Genomic DNA, 19,739 nt, shown 5'->3' on the forward strand with positions numbered 1-19,739 from the left:
TAAAGGAGATCGCATATAGAACGTAGTGCGACCTATTCTTCAGTCCTGCTCGAGTGTTTGGGATCCGTATCAGGTCAGATTAAAGGAGGGCATCGAAGGAATTCTGAGGGGGGCTGCTAGATTTGTTTTCGTATGCCGATAATGCAGTTAGCACTATCGCCAACTTTAGTAGACAAGAGTTCGGAGCAACCTCTTATAACAAACTCATTCTTTACGCACAGGGGTACCGCTTTCGCAATCTGTGCCTGTTATTGTCCAGGATTCTTCCCACTCATTAAGTTTCTAAAATCGAATGTAACCGCTCAACGTTGATCACAACATTATTTTAAGTACCCGTTATAGTAAATTAGCCTCATTACGATCCGTCACCTTCATTCTAGCGCCATAATTGCTTCTCCGGAACCCTACTCGGCATCGTTGAACTATAAAGCTACCAACAGTGGGTCCTCAACAATACATCGACTGAAAGATTTTGACCTCTAGTATTATCATTGGCCATTTTATACCACCGCATCGAGGGCAAGCTGACGTCAACCATGGCGATGCTCTTCAGATTATGTACAATAAATAAAAGTGGTTGAAACAATGGATTAAAATGTGTGACATTGCCTGATACAGACCGTGACGCAGCAGCATAATGCAGATCCTTAGTGAGCTACTCCTAGCGAAAGTCGTTACAGGGATGGATGGTTAACAGCGAAGGAAAGTGATGCGAATTTGGGCGCTTCAAGAGCTTTACTCGGGGTTCAACAGTCCTTTTTACGCTTGGGTCCATAACCACATTACATTTCTTAAACGTAGTCATTCTTTTAACATCAGGTTGTTTTCACTGAAACACACTTTATCATATTCCATACTGTTGTGCGGATTATAATACGCTGAAAAATGAAAGCACATAAAGTAATATTTGTGTGAGGGTGCTTGATAACGCACAGTGGGGTGAAATTAACTAATGGTCGGAGGATTGTAAATTGATTATAAGTTTAGTTTTTTGGTGGTTGAATATCACAAAATGAAAGGTGAGGGTGGGAGAAACGCAGCCGTGATTTATCGAGGCGATAAGGAAGGTGGCTTCTGCGGGTTGGTAGGAAGGATAAATTCACTCACGTATTTCGCGGGATCGTGGGGGAGCGGGGGGGGGGGGGGGGGGATAGATTAAAATTATAGTTTGCGATAACACCTGGGGTGCGTGGAAGTAAAGGAAAGGAGATATGATGTTTGTAGAGGCACGGCGGCAGCTTTAGGTCACCGAGGAATGGGGACATAATGGGATTCCGTTCCTCAACTTCGCGGTATCGATAATATTTTGCAGAAGTGTCCTGAGAGTTTGAGTAGAACTGGAGAGTAAATTAAATGGAAAGAATGTGAAGCGTACCAGACAGGGTGGGTGAAAAGTACGGTGCACGACGTTCAAGGACTTGCATGGCGTTGCAAAATATAGGAAGAACGGAAAGACACTGGCTGACAGATATAGTGATGCAACCAGAAGACGTGATCTGATGTCAGTGTTACTTGGTACACGTACACGCATCGACGGGTACGTAAATGGTTGCAGGAGGAATTCCGTATGACAGGTATAATGACGTGTGTATTAATATTGTTCGTTTTTAGTGCTGTTACCACGTCAGGGAGCGAAGGGCTATTTACAATTTGTACACAAACCAGATGGCGGTTATAAGAGTCGAGGGGCACGAAAGGGAAGCAGTGGTTGGGAAAGGAGTGAGACAGGGTTGTAGCCTCTCCCCGATGTTATTCAATCTGTATATTGAGCAAGCAGTGAAGGAAACAAAAGAAAAATTCGGAATAGGTATTAAAATTCATGGAGAAGAAGTAAAAACTTTGAGGTTCGCCGATGACATTGTAATTCTGTCAGAGACAGCAAAGGACTTGGAAGAGCAGTTGAACGGAATGGACAGTGTCTTGAAAGGAGGATATAAGATGAACATCAACAAAAGCAATACGAGGATAATGGAATGTAGTCAAATTAAATCGGGTGATGCTGAGGGGATTAGATTAGGAAATGAGACACTTAAAGTAGTAAAGGAGTTTTGCTATTTAGGGAGTAAAATAACTGATGATGGTCGAAGTAGAGAGGATATAAAATGTAGACTGGCAATGGCAAGGAAATCGTTTCTGAAGAAGAGAAATTTGTTAACATCGAGTATAGATTTAAGTGTCAGGAAGTCGTTTCTGAAAGTATTTGTATGGAGTGTAGCCATGTATGGAAGTGAAACATGGACGATAACCAGTTTGGACAAGAAGAGAATAGAAGCTTTCGAAATGTGGTGCTACAGAAGAACGCTGAAGATTAGATGGGTAGATCACATAACTAATGGGGAGGTATTGAATAGAATTGGGGAGAAGAGGACTTTGTGGCATAACTTGACTAGAAGAAGGGATCGGTTGGTAGGAAATGTTTTGAGGCATCAAGGGATCACCAATTTAGTATTGGAGGGCAGCGTGGAGGGTAAAAATCATATAGGGAGACCTAGAGATGAATACATTAAGCAGATTCAGATGGATGTAGGCTGCAGTACGTACTGGGTTGATGAAGCAGCTTGCACAGGATAGAGTAGCATGGAGAGCTGCATCAAACCAGTCTCAGGACTGAAGACCACAACAACAACCAGGTCTGGTGGGGATACAAGGGGCGTGAACAGCGTCATATACTGAGTGATCACTGTGAGACAGCGTCATCAGCCTCTGACAGAGTTTTAAATGGGACCCATTGTGGGTCTCCATTTTGCTGGCTGGACGAATCGTGCAAGATTCAGATTTGTAGAGCATTCATATTTGACAATCGATCGATGTCGGACTGCATGGGTTAGGGAGGACAAGCATACTTGTCAAGGTTCCGATCTACCACGTGTTATTATCATAAAGGAGGATCACCGATTGAGCACGAAGCACATCGTAGCCCCTTCAGAACTGCGCATGCCAGCGTAGAACAACATTCTGCGTCATCCCATACCAATGGTCGCATACTAACAGTAGCCGGAATAGGGAACACCGTTAACACAAAGTAAACGACTGCGTTGGGTGAGTTGATGTATCCGAGAGGATGGACTGCTGATGAACGGCGTCTAATTGAGTTCAGCGATGACTCGCAGTGCTGCACTTCGCCGGAAGACCTTTTGAAGGTGGACTGAGGTCATTATGTGTGGTGCCATCTGCTGTGACTATATCACGGCTGATAGTGTTCTGAGGGAACTATGAAGGCACAACAGTACATGTACATCACTCGACCTCGTGTGTTACCTCTCATGCGACAGGTTCATGGTGCCATTTTCAAAAGACTTTGCTCGTCCACACATGGCACGTGTCTCTATGAACTGTCTGGGTGATGTTGAGGTACTACCCTCACCAGCATGATACCCAGACCTGTCCCTGATGGAACCTGTATGGGACCAGATCGGACGTCATTTCTTTCCCAGTGCCATTATTCAGGATACAGGTACAGGTACAAAAGATGTGGGCCAGCTTGCCGCAGGAGACGACACAACCGCTTTGTGACATGCTTCCCAACCGAATCTGTGCGTACATCCCGGTCAGAGGGGTTGCAACATAATATTGCTTGGTGCCAGGGGTCTTTGAATTGGACTCGACTTTGTAATCAGCGGTATAACGTCACATACCCTCTCAACCTTCTGGGAGCTTCACTTTTGTTGTCAGGCCAATATTGGCAATGTACGGATAGCCCCGATAAGGGCCTATAAACATAAATAATATTAGAATGATGTCTATCCGTCTACTGTCTGTATTACTTTTAGCTTATTCTAGGTTTGCTGTTCGGCAGTTAGTGACTGGGGTTCCGGGTCAGTGTATGATAGAAACTTAGTCCCCGACAGTACAGTGTTAAAAAGTTAATGGATTGATACTTCCTGGCAGATTAAAAGCGTGCGCCGGCCAGAAACGAAACCCGGAAACTTGCATTTCACGAGCAATGCTTTTACCGAATGAACTACCCAGGCAAGACTGAGCCCGCAACATCAACTCTTACATTACTTCACTCTTGCAAGTTGCAAGTGATAAGGTGAAAAGTCGGGCAGGCGGAAACAGCGTGATGCTCGACCTATGACCATTAATGGGGTTTGGTGATATTTTTAGGTGTCAAATGTCTATACTAGGAATTGAAAATTATCAACGTAAGGTAGAAAGGGTCTTAAGAAAGACGACTGGATGTTCGAAAAGAAGGTAGTGACGTCAGTATGTTGCAGTTGATAGATTGAGGGCGGAGACTTGAGCGTATCAAATGTCTGCAGTTCTGTACGTAGTCGAGCTTTTCGTTTAAAACCTTACTCATAAATAGTAAAGAGGGAAGTATAAATTCGTCTTATGCCATACTTATCAACGAAACTTTATTAATGTTCCCCTCCTCCCTCCCCACTACTCCATACGAGCTCCAGCAGCACACTGAAAGATCCCCACGACTTCATACGAGCTCTAGCAGTACACTGAAAGATCCTGAATCAAATATAAATCACATGGAGCCTATTTAAACTGGGCTGCAATTATGCTTTAGAATGAAGCATGCGACGTCTACGTAGGGCGTTGGGAATGCATTGCGAGACACGTGAACGCATAGTTCTGCGTGGGATACTGAATTGCCGCCAGCAAGCTATAAACTTTCTGGTTTGGACCACAGTGATTCCTTGACCTTCAATAACGCCGTAGAGACAAACGAGAGAGTTTTATCGAGGACGAATGATCAGTCGCTACGTGGAAGAGTTTTACTACCGTAGCATCGGTCGTCGGACTGAAAAAGGCCAGGCGGTTTCATTTTGCGCCATGGAAACTTTAGATGACGCAGACAGCACGCGTTGATTGTTTTCCGTGGTTGCCACAGCATGTGAGCGGCGAATAATACTGGTTTTAGTTTTGTTATACTGTCGACTTCAGTTGCGTGTGTTAATAATTACAACTGGATGAAACAAATTTTTCTTGCCATGCGCGTTTCGCCTTTATTATTTGAAAGGCATTTTCATTGGCCTCAAATATCTACATCTGTGTGTGTGTGTGTGTGTGTGTGTGTGTGTGTGTGTTCGTGAGAACCTGTACTACATGGAGTATTTTTTTCCTTAATATTTCCTTTATTAGGTTTAGCAGAGAGTTTGTGTTAGTATGTATCTGGTCGTTTATCACCTGTTTGTTCTCTGCGCTGGTTTTCGAGATATGGTTGTTTTCCTGAATTAGGATGTGGCATTTGTTGTGGCTACTTACCGTGATGATTTTCATGTCTTTTCAGGTTGTTAGAATGGTGCTTATAGTGATATAAGTGCTCTGCAAATGTAGAATGGTTTGTTCGATACTTCCTACATCTAATGTATTCTTTCGAGCATGTTTTCAAATTTTTGTGATACCCCTATATGTACTGCATCACAACTTTGACATTCAAATTTTTTATTCCTGATCCCTGTAATTTTTCCTTCGTGATGGCTGGTTGGCTTAAGTTTGTTTGAAGAGTTAGCACATGCCATATGCTGTATGTAGGTTCTGTTTTTGTAGTATGTTTGCTATTATGCATATTAATTTGTGTGTCTAGGTTAATGTACCACGTGCTTTGCTTCTATATAGTTTTGTCATTTTGTATGTGTATTTTGTGTGTTTGGAGTTTTTGAGTTTTCTTGTAGTCAGGATATGGTGGAAGAGTTGTGTTTGTTTTGTATTTTTTAAATTTATTCACTGGATCTGTGTACTATATGTGCACCAAACCCATTGTTTCTAGCTATTTATATGTTTGTATGCATTTCTCTTTCATAATTTCACTTGCTGAGTGGAAAAGTGATTGTGATATATAACATGTGCCTTCATGTAGCTAACTTCTGGTTGTGGGGACGATTCGATGTGGTATGTATTATTGTGCCTATGGCTGTTGGTTTTCTGTAGATGTGGGAAGAATGTATACCATTTTCCTTTATCATTGTTCTGCCAGGAAAATTTATTTGATCTTCTTTTTCAAGTGTGAACCTTGTGTTGTGAATGCACTTTGTTGATATCTTAGTGAAGTTCGTTTATTACTTCAGTTGGTTCATCTATCAGGCAAATAATATCATCCACATATCTGTGCGAAGATATGTTTTTAAATCTTTCATCAGAGAATATCTTTTCAAATACATGATTCTATAATTATTAATCTTAGCCAGTATTTTTATCAATCAGAGTAAATAACAACTACAAAAACATAGCCCTAATACTGGAAAACTACCATATCCAAAAAACCATTGCAGAGACCAAACAGGTAATAAACGACCAGTCACATAATAACACAAAATATCTGCTTACACATAATGGAAAAACGATGAGGGTATTCATATATAAATCGGGCATTTGTTCTCGTCACTCGTGTTTTCTCGGCAGCAGCACAACCGTGAGAACGAAGTCCTATCACCTATCAGTACATCTTCTCTCGCTGCTCTCTGGATCTGACATGCAATGGAAATCCTCTCCAATACTTGACAACCACGCCTATCTGTTTATTTATAAAAGACGATACAGAATTTGACATTCCCTGCCAATTAATTTCATAAACTTAGCAGAGTGATGAGTGGGTTTCGAGCTTTCGTGATGTATCACGTTCACAATAATGAAGCTGTCGACGCTGGGCTCATGCAAACTCCTACGAAGATTTTTCCACGAAATTCCCGAATCTATTGGCCCCTTCTAATTCATGTGATTGTCTCGACTGGTTGTTTCTAACATGAAACACCTCTACAGCACTGCCGTGCTGTGCTGGTACTCATGTACCGAGTGTCACACACAGTGAGCTTACGAAGATCTGGGCGCAAAGTGTATCCTGGCAGTAGTAGATTAGCGAAATCCTTCGTGCAATCGTGTCAGCGCCGATATTAAGAGTCTGTCGACATTATTCCACTGTCTATCTCTGTAGCATGTTCCTTATTGGATGATTAACTCGCGGTCAAACGTGTTTATCTCTCGGCACTAATAATGTTGGCACCCGAACTGAATAAGTATTTCGGAGTGACTACTGGATGTCGTATTTTATGCAAAGACAAATACTATTGTCTGACATGGTGTGAGCGTCTACATTTCGGTTGAGACGAGCATGTTTATGTCGGAAAATATTTTAGTATTTTCAGTAGTGTTCCCTGTTAAAACTAATGTTCGGTATTTCATTGCACGAAAATATCAGGAAAAGGTTATGCCAATCGTCTCTCTCACTCTTTAGCGGTCGCCATTTCAGTGGAAATTTTGGGACGAGAAACGCAGGACTGCTGCGGTATGTTTAGCTAAATTATGGCCCGTGCAAACTGTTCTTAAGGTCTATATGCGCTTTTAATATCCACTCAGGTTCAGAAAACACAGAACACCTTGAACAACTAGAGATAGGAAGTTCATATTCACCGGACATGTACATTACTGTGTTCTGCAGAAATGATTAGCATTTGAACCATGTCGGCCCACAGGTTCAAGGTCAAAATCGATACCGAGGCACAACATGACCCACTGCTAAAATGTGCCTGCGGCTCTCGTTGTCGCTAGAAACCGATCAGTGAGCAGACGTATGTGCGAACCGTACCGTCAAATCAGTGAGTTTGAAGGAGGGCGCATGCGAGAAAGTGATGCATCCATCTGGTTCTGAGCACTATGGGACTTAACTTCTAAGGTCATCAGTCTCCTAGAACTTAGAACTAATTAAACCTAACTAACCTAAGGACATCACACACATCCATGTCCGAGGCAGCATTCGAACCTGTGACCGTAGCGGACGCGCGGTTCCAGACTGTAGCGCCTAGAACCGCTCGGCCACCCCGGCCGGCACATCCGTCTGGGAAATTGCCGCTAGTGTGGGATGAAGTGTTTCGGCAGTGCAACGGGTGTGTGTAGAATGGTTCATGAAAGGCAGTAGAACACGGCGAGATGGGTCGCACCACACAGAGCACCCCCGAGAAGGTCGACAACTCATCCGAATGGCTTGCAGGACAGATCTGCGTCCTCCTCAGCTCTGGCACAACAGTGGAACAGTATAACACATCGTACACTATCAGGGGTGACAGTCCGTCTCCGTTTATTACGACATGGGTTATGAGCGAGCAGTCCACTTCTACGACTACCTTTGACGAATGTGCAGAAACATGCTAGACGGCAGTGGTGTATGGAACGACGTCGCTGGGGGCAGAAATAGCATCAGATAGTGTTTTCTGACGAATCCAGGTTCTAATTGTTTGAAAATGATGGCCGCATTTTGGTTCAGTGCGGACAGGAGGAGTGGCACAACAGCGAATGTAATCGGACAAGACAGACAGCGCCAGCTCAAGGCCTTCTGGTGTGGGTTGCTATTGAGTACAATCACAAATCACAGCTGGTGCATGTGCAGGGCACTGTGGCCTATGTGACCTACGTGAATGATACGCTGCGACCCGTAGCCATACCCTTTCTGTAAAACACCCCAGAAGGCCATTTTTCAGCAAGACAATGCACAAGCACATACTACTGCACGAACACGTGCCTTCTTGGTGTCACAGAATGTTAGTCTTTTGCCCTGGCCCGCCAGATCACCAGACTTGTTGCCAATCGAAAATTTGTGGGATATGGTGAAACCACGGGTGGAACGCTGTGACCCAGTGCCTGCCACCCACCTCAGGTGAATGCAACATGGATGGCTATATCAAAGGCCGACATTCGCGCCTTATACGCGTCAGTGCCATTGCGCATTGACAAGTTATCATGGTCCACGGTGGACCTTGTGCCTACTAAGCAACAGGACACTTGCTGAACCGACGTGGCTGAAATGCTAATCATTTCTGCAGAACATACTAATGTACATGTCCCGTGAGTACGCACGTCCTATCTCTAGTTGTTCAATTTGTTCGGTTTTTTTCTGAACATGAGTGTAGATAAGCTGTACCAGATGTTTGTATTACTGAGGTTGGGCATACTCTTTGCGAACTGTCATTCATAATTTAATTTCATCATATCACTTGAAATGCAGAAACAGCGCTTCATTTGCATTAATCGTGCTCCGCGATACTTATAACTTTAATAGTTTGTTTCTCCTAGCCGGACTAGGCATTCAGTCTCTGTCTTGAGCTGATCAGACGTTTTACATTTCTGCAGCGAAAAATAATTAAAATAAATTAAAGCATAGTAATTCTTTTTATTGTAGTAATAATCTCATATTACGCGAACTATAATTAAAAGCGAAAATTGGCGTAGAGAAAAATAAAAGAAGCAGAGGAGGAAGGAATTCACCCGTGCGTTAGACCATGGGTACAGTGCTGTGGCTACATGTCTAGCGCGTGTGGCCTCAGTGTGATGCAGAGGGGGAGCTACTATTATTGCATAAGGTAAGCCATTAGTTCATTTTAAAAACCGGGAATTGTGTAGTTCCCCGTCTGTTGGGATGTAACTCATTCTGTAGATGATTGCTTGCAACACAGAACGATTTGGCACAAGCACCTTTGGTATGATGAGTAGCAACTTATAATGTAAGGGTCTGGTGTCTCGTTAATGCTTTAACGTGCTAGTGCTTTAGTTGAGGGCATATCCTGGGGTGGTGTTTATGGAAAATTCGATAAAGCAAATGAAATCAGTGGTAATGAAACCTCTGCAATGTACGAGTTCTTGTGGGGGAGGGTAGCATAATTGTCATGGGACATGGCCGTAGTTTATCGCAGACATGAATTGAAGGCGTAGTCAAAGCGCCGGCAGCTTTCACTTGTGGATCTAGACTTGGGACGTCAGAATAATCTATGATGAATGATGGCAGTCCCAGATCCATTCTTGTTTTGATTACCGTGAAAAAAGACATTTTTTGTTTTTGTAATCTATGATATGACACATATGCCCCCCCGTAAACAGATGAAGTTTAATAACTGCAGATATGAATTAATGAGTCATTGATATGCTGTGTGGATTGTGTGTGATACAGTAGGGTTCTGCTAAAGTCTTATTTTGTTGACCATTTTGAAAGGTTTTTAGAAAGTTTCGATGATTCAACTTGCAGCTGCTGTTATATTTTCTATTCTATGTGTCAAATGCAATAAAGAGATTAGGGAAACAACGGAAAATGTAAATATGGATAGCTGGGACAGGAATTTAAACGCCGTTCTCCAGCATATGAGGCCTGTGTGTTAACTACTGCGACAACTCATCCAATAAGAGCTTGTCGACATAATTTGCCAAATAATGCTACAGACTTCCATTAGCAAAATTAGCTTATTAAAGTTCTGCGTTGATGCTGATATCTGGCGCTGATTCCGGTCTCTTCATCTTTGCCGCAGAACAAGAAATAGTTGAGTACCGGTTTGGTGTGTTGTGCTGTGGTGCGAGTGTAAGTAGTAATACATTTCCAGTGACAAGGCTTTCAGTTAAGGTTTCCTGTAAATGGCCGATTATTACAGTAGATTGTATTCATGCCACATTTATCGAAACATGTTCGTATTTGGGTTCCAATGTCAACGATACAGTTTTATATTCGCCGCACTTGTCACATAATACGAAGTAGGCAACTGTACTGGGAGGCTTAATGTCTATGAATATATTCTCATGTAGGTTGCCACAAGTGTTAGGAACTAAGAGCGCAGTATTAAGTTGGAGTGTACTACTCTTGGTCTGTTTAATCTGTCGTAGCAGGTCACAACCATCAGTGTTTACCGACTGAAACGGTATAGCCGACTTGATCCAACTTCCAGACAGCAGTATGAGGTGGAAATTTAGATTTCCAAACGTTGATAAGAAGACATTGGATGAAAAGTGAGAGATTGGACATTTGCGTATGCTGTGGTGAGTGCTGAGTGTTCTGCTGTCGTCATCTGCCTAAGAAGGTCGTTTACAGAGATAAGGGGGGAGCTACCGAGATGCCGTTTCCAGAACAACGCATTCCAAGGAACGGGAGGAACCTGATTGTTTCAGGCATAGGGAAGAAGGAGTTGATCGCACCAGCGTCAGCTTACATCTTTATGTGAGGTCATGTGTTATGCGCGAAGAACTGGGGAACTGTGACAGAATTCAGAAACGGATGAAATTACACGAAACTGTAAGACCGTACAACATCTGTAGGTCCATCTCCGGGAAAGTAGTTAATGCACGCAAATGAGAAATAATGAATGAAAGACAAAGAAATAACACTTCAGTTGTAGAACATAGCTCTCAGGAAGGGGAATGCCGTATTAAAAAAAATTAGCTGGGCTATTATGCCGCGGTCTAATGGATTTCTTGGAGAAATTCATGGACCACTTTGAGTAACTCTGAATATTTTGGTAAGAGTGACACTTTAGGTACAAACAGTGTAATAAAATAACTATAGAGGTGGGTCACGTTACTTTAATGTAATAATGATAGTTGAAAGAAAGATTTTAAGAGTAACTGTTTTGCTTTAATAAATGCGGAAAACAAAGGAAAAATAACGTTGGATGTAAAATAAGCAAACAAATAAATATTAAAATTATAATGACTATCAGTGAGGTGAAATACTATTTCAACAGGTATGTTATTATTGTAACTATTACCAATGAACACTAAAATACTCACCATTAGAATGAATGTGAAAAAAATGGAGAACATTATAAAAACCAAATTGTTAGTAATGAAGCGAACAGTAAGAAGAGACTGTAAAGATTCAGCGAACATCAAATAATATGAACTAACGAACTTATGACAACAAATGTGAATGAAATTACTTTCAGTTCGTCCAGTTTATTTCAAATTTAATAACTGAACGTGCTGTTGACTCTTCTCTCGCTGCATAAATATTTTACAATTATTCTTCTGTGTTGTGTCCAAGTTTTCGTTAAACCTATCTGTTATAGTTAGTAATTTTAAGTAAGGTCACTTCTGAAAGCTGTGTGTTTAAAATCTGCTTTGATAATAATATACTCTAAATAAAACTTAAATTGATACTTAATGCTCGCAGCACAACACGATAATTGTGTGCTGATAGCTGCTTAAAGCCACTTAAAAAACAAAAACATCCACAACAAGTTCATTTTAGAAGAAAATTATAGTACGTTACTATTATGTTATACTCCCTACAGCCAAAGTATCTCTATAAAACTCTGTTCAAATTTCTAATAATGACAAGACTCCTACGTTCATAATCAAATAACAACAAACACTAAAACATGCGACCAATGGTTTCTCTAACTACAAACGACTTAACGTGCATTTCTTTGAATAGGTTGATAACGAGCTTGTGTTAGGTATTATCTGCTGAAGAAGGCCTTGGATGTGCCTCCAATTCATTTGGCTTCACACAAAATGGTAATTTTTAATAATTGTATATCGGTGGGGTATAATACAACAACGGAACTACAGTATGAAACTTCGCACTGTTACCACTAGTACAAATGAAGCATTGTTTCTGCCTTTGAAGCTCAATGATGAAATTATATTATGTATAAAAGATGAAGTAAATCATGTATAATGTCAACAAAAACAGCGTGTTGCTGAAAATCAAATGAAAATTCATTAAGAGAAAACATGCTAAACAAGCCTTACTTCCTCACTTACTGTTTAAGATAACAAGGAAAGTGCGTAATCTCTAATGCTCACAACCGCACGAAAGTGTACTTAGAGTATAAATCACTCTTCCCTAAAACAGTGGTATGAACGATTCGCATGCGAATCCGCGCGTCTTCTCACGAGGATCATTTGAATTATCACCTTCTCAAGGCGTAAGAGAGGAACTTTCGTAACGTGAAGAAACATAAATCGGTATAATAGGTCCAAGAACACGTGGAAGACAACAGTATAGTGCACTTCACTTGACGTGCACTTGTTTAAGCAATATAAGCTCTACATGAGAAGTATGATTGATGATTAAAATATGAAAAACCACTTTGAAGTGAGTCATCTGAGAGTTTTATCAGCCTTTACAAGCTACTTGACAACCTAAACTCAAAATATCACTAGACTTCACTCTGTGCTATGCAACCAATTTTCTGCACCAATGTACCAGCACATGTTATACTATGTTAGGCAAACGGGAGCTTATGGCATTGGTATAGTAATATCATCCTTTGAAATGAAACTAGTGTGACGTTTGTTATTGCACTGCTTGAATGCAGAATTGATGTTGAATGTGAAAATGTAGCTTCTGTCAGATGTGAATATTGTTCTGTTCCATTTTGTTTTGACCACTTCATTGAAATTCCGCACCAGTACCTTGAAGACGGAATAGCTGTGCAGCATTGCAAGGTCAAGAGAAAAGGGTCGTTGTTCAGAAAATGTAATTATTACAAGCAGAGGGAAATGTAGGAATAAGTCACAATACTGAAATATGTGAGTCTTTGTCCTATTATACCAATGCATTATTTCTTCGCGTCACCAAGTTCCTTTCTTAGGCCATGAATAGACGATGATTCAAATGTCTCATATGGTAATACGCGCAGTGTTGCATGCTAATGGCACATGCGACTGTTTCTTTGGGATGAGTTACTTATATTCTGAGCATATTTTCGTGCGGCTCTGAGCGTTCGAAGTCAAGCACTTCTCTTGTAAGTAGAACCATGAAGTAAAATTAGAAAACTTTCACAACTTTTCGCTTGTTCATTAAATTGTTGTCAAAATGTTCTGTCAAAAAAGATAACTGGAAACACTGTAACATGTTTTCAGTGAAGTTTATCCGTTATTCATGTTGTGGAACACGCCACTCAGCGTTAATTAAATACAAGGTGCTCGGAAATTCCCGTTACAAACTTCTGGGACTAGTAGAAGGGGGTGAGTACATAATATTTTGAATACGAATCCATATACGGAAACGTACCGTTTCTGTGTTACAGCCGGTGAAAACATCTTTTCTATGTAGAAATGCAACAGGGAACAGGGTAGTCATGGTGGGCGGTGGTTACGTCTGTTCGGCTGATGTCAGTTGACGTCTGCGTACCTCTCTGGCCTGATTCGAGCCTTATTCGCGTGTCTATGAGTGTTATAGTAACATGGTTGAATACACGTTTGCAGAATACACTTACATGATCCTTCTGAATGGCGAAACTCACATAATGGAAGGGCTACTCTTCGTCTTTATCAAGATCGTTCTCCACAACTTTTGAGTCCATCGCATACCCTTTTAGCCACAACTACCCAAGTGAAATCGTATAACAAGTAATTTGCTGGGTCACACCTAATCAATTACTTATAAAAATAGTCGCGTTACCAACATATTTTCAAATGGTTGTAGCACGGAATTGGCACGTTTCCGGAGATGGGTTCCAATTCAAAATAATACATACCCACTCCCCTCCACAAGTCCTAGCAGTTTGTAATAGGAATTTCCGAACACCCTGTATAACTACAGATAACTAACATCAGACACTTTTGAAACAGCTTAGAGCTTTTTCAGGCTCATTTTCAAATGGGGCATCTTTATCACACAGGTATTTTCATAGCGAGGTGTTGAGTACTGGCTGTCTGACGATACGACATACTTTAATTTGTCGCTATGAGTGATAGTTATATAGTAAGCTGTGTCAGAAAACGAAGTCCTGTAGTTATTGCTGCAGTATTCGTAGTACTATAGTTAAATATCTACATTCCAGAAATTTATTTTCTACACAGCGTGCCATTTGACTATCGTTTATGGCGTAAAATGGAAGTTAGTCCTATCTCCTTCTCACAAAGTCAGTATACACCATTACGCTACGAAAGTAAACATGTAACTTGTGCATGCACAGTCTGAAGATAAGCCTGAACAGGCTCGAAAACTAGTGTATGGAAATATGCAGGTTTCAAAAGTGCCTGATCGCAGTTATTTGTATTCTTAGTCAAACATACTACCATTGTTTATTTCCATTTTGGGAATGAACATTTTGTCCAAGTAGGCTGTATTCTTTTTAACATCTATGCGATTGGCCAATGTCAACCTTTGTCATTTTCAACCACGTATCTTAAGCTTCCAGCTTCATTTTACATTATAATATATCGCTGATACATGTGGAAAGGATAATATATCATTTCTGTTGCACAGAAGTAAGATGCTTTCCTGTCCACTTGTACCAGCGAGTACATAGGCTGGATAAAAAGTGTTGGCAACCCTGCTATAATTCATACCAGACTTAATAGATAGACGTTCACCATATTATGTGCTCTCAGTATAATGGTCCCGCATCTCGATCACCTTCCTCTACACAGATAGTATCTACATTTACATCATACTCCTCAAGCCAGCTAATGGTGTGTGGCGGAGGGTACTTTCGGTACCACTATCTGATCCCTCCAACACTGTTCCACTCGCGAATAGTGCGTGGAAAGAATGACTCTGTATTGGCTATAATTTCTCAAATTTTCTCCTCGTGGTCAATACGCGTGTTGTGTGTGGGGGGAAGTAACATGTTTTCCGACTCCTCCTGAAATGTGCTGTCCCGAAATTTCAATAGTAAATCTCTCCGTGATGCGCAACGCCTCTCTTGTAACGTCTGCCAGTGGAGTTTGTTTAGCATCTCCGTAACGCTATCTCGCCAGCTAAACGATCCCGTGACAAAACACGCCGCTCTTCGTTGGATCCTCTGTATCTCCTCTATCAGTCCTACCTGATAGGGATCCCAGATACTAATAGATGAACAATATTCAAGAATCGGGCGAACAAGCGCCTGATAGGCTACTTCTTTCGTGGATGGATTACATATCCTTAAGATTCTTCCGATGAATCTGAGTCTGGTATATGCTTTTTTGTGTGGTCATTCCACTTAAGGTCCCTCTGGATAGTTACGCCTAGATATTTCACGTCAGTCGCTGCCTCCAGATGTTTGTCGTCAATAGTGTAGCTGTACAGTAGAGGATTTTTTTCCCGATGTTTGCCCTCCGACTTCGTGCTACTTCAATCTTCATCCGTGCATGTTGTTCGTGTTTCCTAAATATACTGTTAGGGAGCTTGGACTGGCCTCCCACGCATTCAGACAGTACACTCTGCAGCTGACTGAAACACAGCCGTTGCCGGTCATTGCACTGACCTGCTATCAGCTACAGACAATGCGTATACCATTGGATACACATCCTTCATGTTACGGCAGTGTTGCCACAACTTTTTATCGAACCCTAGTATTATAATGTAAGATTAAGTTGGAAGCTTATGATAAGTGCTTTAAATGATCAAAGGTTGAAAATGGCCAGTCGCATAGACAATAAAAAGAATACAGCCTACCTGGAGCATATTTTCATTCTCAAAATAAGTTGAGGCTGTGGACCCACACAAAAATTTAAAATTTATTTCCATTTCCTAACACGGATTTCTTTCGAATATCTGACGTACATTTATTACATATTTGCAGCTCGGGGTAATGCCTCACGAGGGACCGCTTCATTCTGTACAATACTTCCATCACCCACGAAACACGGCCTACAGAATGGATAAAGGCGGAATTCCACGCAGTTCTTCCTGAGTCATCTCCCCGCCCGACATGAGATGCGCGATGTCCAACAGCTAACTCAGTTACCAGCCACGGTAGAGTTCCCTCGCAGTTGTAGCTAACACTCCATGAACCATGCGAGTTACTCCACTTTCATTCCGACGCTAGACTGGGAAGTTTCCTGCACTTCTTGCCGTCTGGGACAATGACTGCATCGTTTATCTGAGAAAGCACTCGCTCCTAGTCTTTTGGAGGTAGTAGCTGTACCTGCAAGCGGGGAAGGGAGCGCGGGGGAAAGTTTGCTACCTGATAGCGCTGGCCGCAGCAGCGGCCGCAGCACGCATGCAGCAGCCCGGGGTGGCTGGCGGCGGAGTGCGCCGGGCTCGCCAGCGGCGACGGCGACCCCGGCCGCTTCGGCTGCCCGTTGTACGGCACCTCCATCTCCACGAACTCTCGGTCCTGCAACAGAAAGCCATCAAATAATGCGGCTGCGCTCTACCAAAACTACGGTTCCATAGTTTCGGTACAGTACATAAATGACGTAGTAAATGGTTGGATTACGGAAGTATTGGCAGCATCGGTAGCGAAAGAAACAGAGGGAAACTGGGAGCCGCCGACTTCTTTTTGTTTATTTGTATGTTTGTTTTTCATATAATTAAAACCACATATTGTTCATTGTTAGTCCATTGTGTATTTTATATGTTTACAAAATGTACAAATATCTTTACAAAATGTAAATAATTAGTTGATCGCTTAACTTCTGCACTTTCGTATAACCACAGCAATTACTTTTGATACAAGTCCAGTTTACACACAAAAAAATAAAGAAAGTCTACATACTTATTGTTAGTCTTATGGACAGTGTCTTGAAAGGAGGATATAAGATGAACATCAACAAAAGCAATACGAGGATCATGGAATGTAGTCGAATTAAGTCGGGTGATACTGAGGGAATTAGATTAGGAAATCAGTCACTTAAAGTAGTAAAAGGGTTTTGCTATTTGGGGACCAAAATAACTGATGATGGTCGAAGTAGAGATGATATAAAATGTAGACTGGCAATGGCAAGGAAAGTGTTTCTGAAGAAGAGAAATTTGTTAACATCGAGTATAGATTTAAGTGTCAGGAATTCGTTTCTGAAAGTATTTGTATGGAGTGTAGCCATGTATGGAAGTGAAACATGGACGATAAGTAGTTTGGATAAGAAGAGAATAGAAGCTTTCGAAATGTGGTACTATAGAAGAATGCTGAAGATTGGATGGGTAGATCACATAACTAATGAGGAGGTATTGAATAGAATTGGGGAGAAGAGGAGTTTGTGGCACAACTTGGCAAGAAGAAGGGACCGGTTGGTAGGACATGTTCTGAGGCATCAAGGGATGACAAATTTAGCATTGGAGGGCAGCGTAGAGGGTAAAAATCGTAGAGGGAGACCAAGAGATGAATACACTAAGCAGATTCAGAAGGATGTAGGTTGCAGTAAGTATTGGGAGATGAGGAAGCTTGCACAGGCTAGAGTAGCATGGAGAGCTGCATCAAACCAGTCTCAGGACTGAAGACAACAACAACAACAACAGTCTTATTGTTAATAGGACGTTCTCCATAACGATCAAAGGCAACAGTATTCTGTTATTATTGATAAGTGTGAAAATCGTTTATGAATAACACAGACATTTTTTTATGTAAGTCAACGTAGTGTTGAAGCGATGTTTGATATGTTTTTCTTTGCAACTTTTTTTTTAAAAAAATACCTTTTCTTTGAAGAAATTGCTTTTTCCAGCGCTTTAAATAAGTAATAATTTTTTTTTATTTTCAGTACGCCGTGTCTCTATTTCACGTTAAAAATCAAGAATTTTTCAATAAAACCTGAATTAAACATTCAAAATTTCAATTTAGTTACAAATAGAGTTTATTTTTAAGTAACAGACAGGAGGGTAACTAAGTAGAACCAGAATATTCTTTAAGTTATGTGGCCCTTTTTATATCCACACTGTTTCTAGGCGGCTCACTCCTTACTATTAATAGTGGAATTTAGTAAGAGACTGGTCGCTATACGTAAACAAAGCGATCGAAATGAGGTAACGTCCAATAGGTATGCAACACACCTGACATACAGGAACGCGGTTACGGTCTTAACTGAGCAAAGCTACTAGGAAAAGCCTACGCTTAATTAGGATAGTCTACAGTAGCCTATGGTAACTTTATAACTCTAGTAAAGAATAATATCGACATAGATGGAATTAACTTAAGGAAAGGAGGCTAATGAACAACTTAGTTATCATACAAAGAGTAAAAGTAATAACAGGAGATGAGCTGTCAGAAGGAGCTAAAATGTGGCCAGGGGTTAGACAAGGCTGTTGTCGCTCACCTCGTCTATTTAGATGATTTATATAAAACTGTTTCTAACAAGAGACTGGAGTGAGAATGAAAAGAAGGATAATCTTTGCTGATGGCACTTATACTGAGTGACAATGAAAAGCTAGTTAACATTTAAGATATGTTGAAAGGACTGAACACCAGATATAAGGAATGTGGACTGAAGATAAATGTCAAGAAGACTAAGGCATTGATTTTCACAAGGTGATCAAGAAAGGTAAAAGTGAAAATTTGTTATTAGTTAGTGGAAGAAGTTGATAACTTCAGGTGTTATTATTGGGCGTACTATTATATGTGGTCCAATAAATAAACAATTAAGAAAAATTTTCGATAATGATAAAAGCCGAATAAACGAATAAAAATTTTGTGCTGTGGCCTGGGCTTGAATTTCAATCCACTCCTTCAGAACATTTTCCCTTTCTTAAATCGTCAATATTGCCTATTTAAGAAGGAAAAATAGGCTGAGGGAGTGAAATGAAGTTTGTGCTAGGGAGGGCATTGGACTGGGGTAGTCAGTGCACATGTGTTTGTTATACTGCTGTGGTGGTGTAATGGCTAGCATATCTATCTAGTAAGCAGCCAACCTCAGTACAATTACTGGCTGCAGCACCAAGTTTGATACATTTCTTCACATTCTGTCATTATCGAAAATAAAACTGAGACTCATATGTCTCAAAGAAAATTTAGTTCCATCAGATCAATCAAGAATAAGATTAGAGGAGCGTTTTGTATGAAATGTTGCCCTGTATGCTGCTAAAACATGGACACTGTATGGAAGTGCTTAGAGGCTTTTGACCTGTGGATACAGAAAAGAACTGAAGATGTGAAATTTGGAGACAAATTCAGGATTACATTTTCATTACAGAGGATGAACGATAAACACAGCAAACAGTTAAGAGGAGGAAAGGAAACTTGTTAGGGCACTAGATGAGATGAGACTATGTAATAAAAGATACGCTAAGGGAATGGTGACTGGGAAGAGAACCAGAGAAGGAAGAAGAAGAAAAATTAACTGACATCATCAGGATAAATGTATCGTATGCAGCTATATGGTATGGCATA

The 19,739-nt window shown here is 41.0% G+C and overlaps 1 protein-coding gene across 1 annotated transcript in view; it reads right to left on the minus strand.

Annotated features, from left to right (window-relative positions):
• The window catches only part of LOC124722325 (potassium voltage-gated channel protein Shal), a 980,926-nt gene that overhangs the window by 124,600 nt on the left and 836,587 nt on the right, over positions 1-19,739 (minus strand). The window contains exon 4 of the mRNA XM_047247502.1: positions 16,608-16,760. Coding sequence (XP_047103458.1) covers positions 16,608-16,760 — 153 coding nt within the window. The remainder of the gene's footprint in view (positions 1-16,607; positions 16,761-19,739) is intronic.

This window comes from Schistocerca piceifrons, chromosome X, assembly GCF_021461385.2.
Source record: "Schistocerca piceifrons isolate TAMUIC-IGC-003096 chromosome X, iqSchPice1.1, whole genome shotgun sequence".
Classification (NCBI taxonomy): Eukaryota; Metazoa; Arthropoda; class Insecta; order Orthoptera; family Acrididae; genus Schistocerca; species Schistocerca piceifrons.